The sequence below is a fragment of the Sinocyclocheilus anshuiensis genome, unplaced genomic scaffold, assembly GCF_001515605.1.
Source record: "Sinocyclocheilus anshuiensis isolate Anshui unplaced genomic scaffold, SAMN03320099.WGS_v1.1 scaffold1283, whole genome shotgun sequence".
In the NCBI taxonomy this organism is placed as follows: Eukaryota; Metazoa; Chordata; class Actinopteri; order Cypriniformes; family Cyprinidae; genus Sinocyclocheilus; species Sinocyclocheilus anshuiensis.
The window spans coordinates 108281-117693 of NW_015536528.1; the positions used below are offsets into that span (position 1 = coordinate 108281).

At 39.5% G+C, this 9413-nt stretch overlaps 1 protein-coding gene across 1 annotated transcript in view; it reads left to right on the plus strand.

Moving 5' to 3' along the window:
- LOC107694588 (plexin domain-containing protein 1-like) overlaps positions 1-9413 on the plus strand; it is a 128540-nt gene that overhangs the window by 89947 nt on the left and 29180 nt on the right. The window contains exon 2 of the mRNA XM_016494288.1: positions 4922-5088. Within this exon, the coding sequence (XP_016349774.1) occupies positions 4922-5088 (167 nt within the window). The remainder of the gene's footprint in view (positions 1-4921; positions 5089-9413) is intronic.

Sequence of the window (9413 nt, forward strand, 5' to 3'; positions counted from 1 at the left end):
TATATATATCAGTGGCATTCCATCCATATAAGCTGCGAATGCTCTGCATACCCAGGCCATTTGAGAGAATAAGTTCATGGGATAATTAATATAAACATGATTATAAGTTGATACCTTGTCATTTGAAATGTAACTTAAAGCTTAAAGAGTTAGGAATAAGTACGTAAAATTATTTATTTGCTTAACGGCAGTCAGTTACGGTTGCTTCCAGGCGAGCGGATTCTCCGCAGCTTTCCCGCCTCCGCTCTATTGCTATGACTCGTCAGGATTGTAGCTAGCCCAAGCGGAAAAATGCACTGTTGCTGTCAGATCTCGATTGCTGAAAATCACTTTATGTTTGATGCAAAACCAACTCAACTAAATCAAAAGAAAAAACATGCTGTAACTGTATTTGTATGTTTTCTCAAGCAAAGCAAATTTTAAAAGTCCACTAAAAACATTTCTTTTTACATTTTTGGTCATAGACAACATATGCATGTTGAAGATAGACTATGCGTTATTGTCAACATGCCTAATTGGTAAATAAACAAAATAAAAAGTTATAAAAACGTGGGCTATATAAAATTTTTATAATAAAAAAACGTCAGGAAAATAAAGAAACATGAATCCTCTGAACATTTTGGACATTAACATGTTATTGTTCCCTTTGTTTTGTGTATGCTTGTTTCACTTAGGCTAAAGTTAAGCGTGTTCTTTATATGAGAGGAAAATACTGAACGTGCAAATAAATGCGTTGCGTTCACATTTTAAGCTTATCTGCATATCTACACATAGTATATGCTTTACAATTTTGTAAACATTTGTCTTGGTACATTTAGCCACTTTAAGCATTTTAGAAAGTCCCCTATTCAAGTTCTGCTAATTCACAAGCCTAGTGAGGGTCATGCTCGCAAAGAAGGTAATGTTAACTATTAAACCAACAAAATAAACATTTTCAAAAACACACAGCAATGTGATTCTTTTATTGAGAGTTAGTGGGTTTAATCAGTGACATTAACAGATTTGCTATTCGGCGTCTTCTCCGCGACCTCCTTCCCTTTTTTCGCGAAAAAAAAAACATACTGCATTGTCCAGTTTTCTCTCAGAACGATGATCTGAGTTACTATTGCCATTCTCAATGCAGCATGAATGACATACACTGGTGACATTTTTCACAATCATGACAAACAATCAAATACGGCCCTAAACTCAATAGCGGAAAGGCAGCGCTATCCTGCAAGTATGGCGGATAAACAAAGCAGTTTCCCAGAACTCAACACGCCGTTACGTCACATTCTCATTCTTTATAACAGACCATGCAAAATACCCAAAATAATAATATCTTTAAAATATTGCCAAGTAACATTGCAACATGGCAAACAACAATAAAATCAGAGAAGGACTTTAATGCACCGAGACAGTACACACATCTTACTAATAAAGCATAATATGTGCAGAAAAACAGATGAGCCCAAAATATGAACTTTAAATATCACTGTCTTAATCCATAAGCGCTTTCTACACTACAGTTTTCTAAAGAGAGGAAAACGATTTACGTTAAACTTTTAAACACATTGCGTTAATATTCTGGCTCATCTGCATGTCTTTTAGCATCACTGTCTTAGTACATTAAACCAGCATTTTAAAATGCTACAAGACTGTCCACAAGCTCCTAGGGATTTGATTTTGCTTGCCATTTGTTGAAATAAATATAAAAAGTACAGTGAGTTCGTGACTGTTTGCTGAATGTGACCCACAATCTCTGATTCTCCTCCGTGGCCATGGAAAAAAATTAATATTTATAATGACAACAATTATACTTTGTCATTTAAAAGTTTCCAACAAAGAAATGGATCGACTTCTGACACAGGACGGATAGCACAGGTGTTATATAGCTGAGCTGATGAGCTACAGTTGGCGCAGATCAACAGTCAGCAGCAATCACCGACACACCCACTCACACACACATACACACAGAGCGACAATGAGTCAGTGAACCCATGAACCGTGACAGTTTCCAACAAAGAAATGACTTCTGTCAGCTTGTTGAACCCACACTTTTATTTGGATCATCTACCATATGACGGCTGAAGCAGCAGCGAGCGTCCAGCGGGCGACACTGTTTTCACGCTAATCAGGTTTACAAAACCTAAGAGAAAAAAATCTAATTATCATGCAGTGTGATAAAATAGCTTATCTTCCATGCAAACAGTACAATGAAGAATTAATGATTGTTTAACTTAAAGGCAAAAACAAAACAAAAGATAAGCAGTTATCCGTCTAGAGAATGAGAAGTAACCATTGGAACGGATAACGTATCCTGCTAATATGGCGGCGCCTTCCCGAAATGGAATGTGGAGTGAAAAGATCGTGACGTAACTCCTCATTCTCTATTGGAGTAGTGTCACCTGGGTGGAAGTTTTAACTCCTATTCACTGGGAATAAAAAAAAAAAAACCTTTAGCAGATGCAGAGACATATAGGGGGGAATCCCCCATCTCCATCTGAATATTAAGTATAATGTAACTACGTGTAAACGTTATTTGGCGGTCTTTACTTAGAAAACCATCTATATTTTCTAGTTTTCGAATAACAATGGATAAACCTGAAATGATAGAAGGAGGATTGGAGATGAATTTCATTTACAAACAAGGAAGGACATGTGCATACTTTTAAATCGATACCTGCCATGGTGTTTCTTATTTGTCATCTGTGATCCCTCTTTGAGTGCGTCCAAAAAGCTGAGGGTCTTAATTTTATCACTCAGCATACCCGATTAAAAAAGTCACCACTCGCCACTGATATGTATATATATGATGAACCATTAAATCATATCACTAGTGATTGCTTTTATGATTTTTCAGTCATTTTGACTAAAATCATCTTAAAATGTCTTTATTTTCTCATTCTTGCAGTTGGTGTGGTGCTAGCTTTCTTCTTTGCTTCTGTAGTGCTTGGCCCCTTAATTGCTGCTTGCAGCTGTATTTACAAAAAAGGTTTGGTCTATTGAAAACCTGGTAACATTTTACATTAAGGTTCCCTTTGTAAACTGTTTATAGAGGTGTTCATAAATGACCAATAAGTCATTTACAAATGCATTATAAATCATTGATAAGCAGTTATAAATGCATGAATAAAAAGAGTGATTTGACACAATACTTGCCAAATAGTGAACCATTTTTAACTCACATGTTATAAATGTTTAATAAATATATCTGTTCATACTTATTTCACTCAAAACCAGATTCCAGATTTATTTCCAACAACTATCACAAAACAAAAAAAAAAAACAGCTGTGGATCATCCAGTTAACAACACAGTATTAAGAATCAAGCATATGTAAACTTTTGAATGGGGTCGATTTTATAAATTCAACTATTATTTTCTCTTGTGGACTAAATTTAAACGTCTTTTATGTGAAATATCTTATTCAGGTCAGTACTAAATAAAAAATAACATGCATTTTGTATGATCCCTCTTGTTTTGGTAAAATAATTAACATTTTGCAGATTCTGCAAGGGGTATGTAAACTTTTGACCTCAACTGTACATCCTAGTTAAATGCAGTGCTTGAAGTAGAAAAATTTGTGCTGGTACCCCCCCTCCCCCCAATTTATTTATTTTTATTTTTTATATGAAATAAGTACTTTTTAATGTTCATAATTCACAATGTAGGCTATGTGTGGTGCCACAATCAATCAATAATTAAAATAAACATTTTTCAAATAAGCACAAGTCAAGCTGCGATACCAAACAGGACCACAGGGAGACGCCAAAGACCACTAAACCTCCTGCCTTGACCTGACTGGATACATTCAGAATCGCTAAACTTCTTATCAACGCATAAAACCTCACTCAGCCAGCCAGTGGCCATTATAAAACATTATTGCTTTTAAGCCAAATAAACAATGAAAAGAATAATGTACTGACATCTGGACGTGAGTCACTATTCTCTCCACAATCTCTGATGAAATCGGTCGTGTTTTCTCTGCATTAGTGCTGTTCTGTACAACTCTTTGAATTCGCTTACTGGATCCTCCTTGGAGTTTATCGGTTTACATTAATGATCGCAAAAACCTGCTTCTTGTCATTTTAAGGTATTGTTTTTGTTACAATGTACTGATTCAAATGAGTAATTCATTATTATTCTACTTCTCCTGACATTCATTCATTTTCCCCTCGCTGGTGATATGATGCTGTGTGCCGTTTGCTTCAGAAAGGCGTGTTAAGGGCGGGTTTTTAGAGTAGCGCTGGTCCGACAGTGGAAGCGCAGCATTGGACCCACCCGGTTCATTAGCCCTGGCTCGCACGCACTGGCCAGAAAGTGGAAAAGCGACAACCCCTGCAGTAATAATAATAATATAATTAATAATTCCTTACATTTATATAGCGCTTTTCTGGGCACTCAAAGCGCTTTTACATAGAAGGGGGGAATCTCCTCAACCACCACCAGCTCAGTAGTCAGACAAGACTCCGCTTGCATTCATTCACACGATTTCTCAAGATGAGAGGTGACACCTCCTGGTACTGTGATTTATATGCTGTTATTTCACCAGACACTGACTCTTTGACTCTGAGTACCGGCAACATGTCAGAAGTGCAGGTACGCACAAAAAAGTGCCAGTACGCTAAAGACTAAAATACAGAAGTTCCAACTTCAAGCACTGGTTAAATGGATCACTGAAAAAAAAAAAAAAAAAAGGGTGGTGGGCTTGGATTTTATAAGGAGTTTTTTGAATGAAACTCTTGCATGTATGAAATTGTTCACAGTAAGATCAAGGACATAAGTATCGCTTTTTATTTCTCCTCTTTCCTACTACTTGTTTCACTTCTATAACATGCATTTAGGTAAATTTACATTTCATGCTGACTTTAACTCAGTGTGCAGACAACGTGAATGTTTTAGATAAGATAACATTACATTTTATTTTGTTTTTATGTCAGGTATAATTCACGGGCAGTCAGTTAAGACTAATGGAGGTCCATCAGACATCCAGAGAACAAGAAGAGACCAGCAAGATCCCAGCAGACGCACACTGAACAGAACTGGACAAGAGCCGACCAATAGGCTGTCCATTGACATGCTCCCTGACAATATGACACGAGTGGTGGTGAGTTAATTATTGTATTACTTTTGTAACTTTTGGATCCTTGCCTTTTTCCATTTTGAATAATATCAAATTCATTACTCATTAAGTAACTCATCATAAAGTCATAAAGATGAGTACTCATTACTCATCATAAAGTTCAACCATGCATTCCTAATATTTGAATCCGAAGGAAAATTATGCAGCGACTGTGTCCTTCCACAACCAGGCACTGCACAATATTAACGGCATGTTTATTGCTTGGTTGCTCAATCCGGTTTAGCACCACTTATGTTATTTCCCTACACGAATCAGTGCAAATTAGTAGTCGGGGCTACAGAATTAGGAGTTGATATTCTTCTGTGGAGGCGGTGTTTAACCTATAGATAGGCACATTCCAGGATCTGACGTTCGCTGGGCCTGGTGTCAATAAAAGCTTTTATTTCAGTAACAAGGACGTTTTGAAACTTACAGGATATTCTTTTAGTACGATGACCTCTTATATATTAAAAACTCAAGTAAAAGTTGATTTCTCAATTCATGACCCCTTTAATATGGGAAAGTGCTGAGCTGAAGTTATCTTGTGCCTCACGCTCAGAAGCCGATAGTCTCATCTGATTATATTGTACAACACCTGAATGACATTTTCTTATTAAAATGCTGCTCCCCCAAATATTATTCAACATAATAGCGTACTTTTTTCGATGAAGACGTTTGCTATAACAAAGCAAATTAAAAACCCTTTGCCATTATCAGTAATTTGAAGTTATGGTGTGGACAAGACCCAGCCTGCCACCTGTGTGCAGCCCCGGCAAACCTCAGACATATCCTGGTAGGCTTGTTAGACCAGCCTGAAACAGGGAAGGTACACATGGCGTCACAATCAAGTACTGAAGTGCTTGGCGGAAGCAATAGAGACCAAGAGAGTGTCAACAAACTCCATCCTCCAAAATGCCAAGAATACCTTACCAAAAAGGCAGTCCTTTCTTAGGGAAGGGGAGAAAAAGCAGGCTAAGTGCCTGTCCCCTGACGCAGGCCAGCTGAATATAGCCAGGGACTGGGAAATGCGAGTCGACTTAATCCACAGACTCACTTTCCCATTCGAAATTGCAGTCACCAATCTGCACCCAGACCTGGTTCTCTGGTCAACTCCAGTAGGATCGTCATAATAGTCGAACTGACAGTCCCTTGGGACGAGGCCATTAACGAGGCCTTTGAAAGGAAGAAGCTGCGATATGCCAACTTGGCAGCTAAGTCAGAGGAGCGGGGCTGCACAGTGAAAGTATACCCGGTGGAAGTGGGCTGCAGGGGCTTTGTGGCTAGTTTCACTATAAGGCTGCTGAAGGAGTTGGGCATCAGAGGACATGTCCAGCGGAGGATAGTCAGGGAACTGGCCACTGTCGCTGAAAGAAGCAGCCACTGGCTGTGGCTGAAGTGGATGGACACAGTGTGGGCTGCCAAATGACCATGTAACAAAGTGACACACACCCGGGTCTGATCAGCCTGTGGTGGGCCTGCCTCGGCTGAGGGTGTCTTGTGATAAAGGGCCGAAACCCCCAATGAGGCTGGGGTACACAACTGATGATGTGTTGCATTGTTGGAAACACCATACAAAGGTCATTGGCAAAATCACCTCAACAAAATGCATCTTTCACACAGGCTAAAGTTCGCACATAAACTGGGATCTAATGGACATCGGATAAGGTGTCTCACTGGCAAAATCCACGAAAGATAAGTACACATCATGTTCAGCATAACATATCATCAAAACGTCAAGGATCCACACCCGATGACTGCAGTGAAGAATTGTACCGTCCTCATCTATCCATCTTACCATACTAGTCCTTTTCTTATTGTTCCCCAGTCACGCATAAAGCAATTGTATATTCACGCCCGATTATTGGGTATTGAGGCAAGGACCACGGACATGGATTAGGCCATGATCCTGGATTATTGCTGAACCAAAATTAGAGCGTAACAATTGGTGCATCTTCAGTAACAAGGACGTTTTGAAACTTACAGGATATTCTTTTAGTACGATGACCTCTTATATATTAAAAACTCAAGTAAAAGTTGATTTCTCAATTCATGACCCCTTTAATATGGGAAAGTGCTGAGCTGAAGTTATCTTGTGCCTCACGCTCAGAAGCCGATAGTCTCATCTGATTATATTGTACAACACCTGAATGACATTTTCTTATTAAAATGCTGCTCCCCCAAATATTATTCAACATAATAGCGTACTTTTTTCGATGAAGACGTTTGCTATAACAAAGCAAATTAAAAACCCTTTGCCATTATCAGTAATTTGAAGTTATGGTGTGGACAAGACCCAGCCTGCCACCTGTGTGCAGCCCCGGCAAACCTCAGACATATCCTGGTAGGCTTGTTAGACCAGCCTGAAACAGGGAAGGTACACATGGCGTCACAATCAAGTACTGAAGTGCTTGGCGGAAGCAATAGAGACCAAGAGAGTGTCAACAAACTCCATCCTCCAAAATGCCAAGAATACCTTACCAAAAAGGCAGTCCTTTCTTAGGGAAGGGGAGAAAAAGCAGGCTAAGTGCCTGTCCCCTGACGCAGGCCAGCTGAATATAGCCAGGGACTGGGAAATGCGAGTGCACCCAGACCTGGTTCTTTGTCCAACTCCAGTAGGATCGTCATAATAGTCGAACTGACGGTCCCTTGGGAAGAGGCCATTAACGAGGCCTTTGAAAGGAAGAAGCTGCAATATGCCAACTTGGCAGCTGAGGTAGAGGAGCGGGGCTGGACAGTCAAGTCAAGTCAAGTCACCTTTATTTATATAGCGCTTTTAACAATACAGATTGTGTCAAGGCAACTTTACAGTATTAAATAGGAAAACAGTGTGTCAATAATGCAAAATGACAATAGTAAACACTCAATTTTCAATTAAAGGCAGTTCATCATTGAATTCAGTGATGTCATCATCCAGCTCAGTTCAGTTTAAATAGTATCTGTGCAATCAAGTCGACGATATCGCTGGATATTAATCGTCCCCAACTAAGCAAGCCAGAGGCCACAGCGGCAAGGAACCAAAACTCCATCTGTGACAGAATGGAGGAAAAAACCTTGGGAGAAACCAGGCTCAGTCGGGGAGCCAGTTCTCCTCTGGCCAGACGAAACCAGCAGTTTAAACCAGGCTGCAGCAAAGTCACACTGTGCAGAGGACTCATCTGGTTCCTGTGGTCTTGTCCCGGTGGCCATCTAGGAGACAAGGTCTGTACTGGGGATCTGTCTCTGGGGCTCATCTAGTTGTCCTGATCTCCGCTGACATTCAGGGCTGTAGAGGTCGTCTCTAGCTCCTGATCCACCATCTGATCTGGATACAGACTGGATCTGCTGGCTACGGTGACCTCGGAGTAAGAAAGAAACAGACTAATATTAGCGTGGATGCCATTCTTCTAACGATGTAGCAAATACATTGGGTTTTGTGGGAAGTGTTCCCGGTTCCGGTTGTCCTATTTAATGCAGCCTAAAAATCCTTTAATGGATTTTAATATTATAAATGTGATATTCTAGGCATTATCAAATTGCCATAGTTTTGAGAACGCAGTGGACGTGGAGGACTATAATGCAATAAGAGCTCGTTCAAATACTGAGGTGCTAAACCACTCAGGGCTTTATAAATAATAAGCAAGATTTTAAAATCTATATGATATTTAATAGGGAGCCAGTGCAGTGTTGACAGAACCAGGCTAATATGATCATACTTCCTGGTTCTAGTAAGAACTCTTGCTGCTGCATTTTGGACCAGCTGGAGTTTGTTTATTAAGCGTGCAGAACAACCACCCAATAAAGCATTACAATAAGCAGTCTCAGTGCTATGATACGGTCTAAATCCTGACTGGAAATCCTCACAAATACCATTTTCTCTAAGAAGGAATATAATTGTGAGGATACTACATTTTCTAGTATCTTGGACAGAAAAGGAAGATTCTAGATCGGTCTGTAGTTAACTAGTTCTTTGGGGTCAAGTTGTGTTTTTTTTTAATGAACAGCCAGTTTGAAGGTTTTGGGGACATATCCTAATGACAATGATGCATTAATAATAGTCAGAAGAGGATCTATGACTTTTGGAAACACCCCTTTTAGGAGCTTAGATGGAATAGGGTCTAACATACATGTTGTTGGTTTAGATGATTTAACAAGTTTATACAAATCTTCCACTCCTATAGTAGAGAATGAGTGGAATTGTTCCTCAGACGATCTATAGCAAGCTATCTGATGCGATACTGTAGCTGACAGATGCATGGTTACAAGTTTATCTCTAATAGTATCGATCTTGGAAGTAAAGTAGTTCATAAAGTCATTACTGCTGTGCTGTTGGG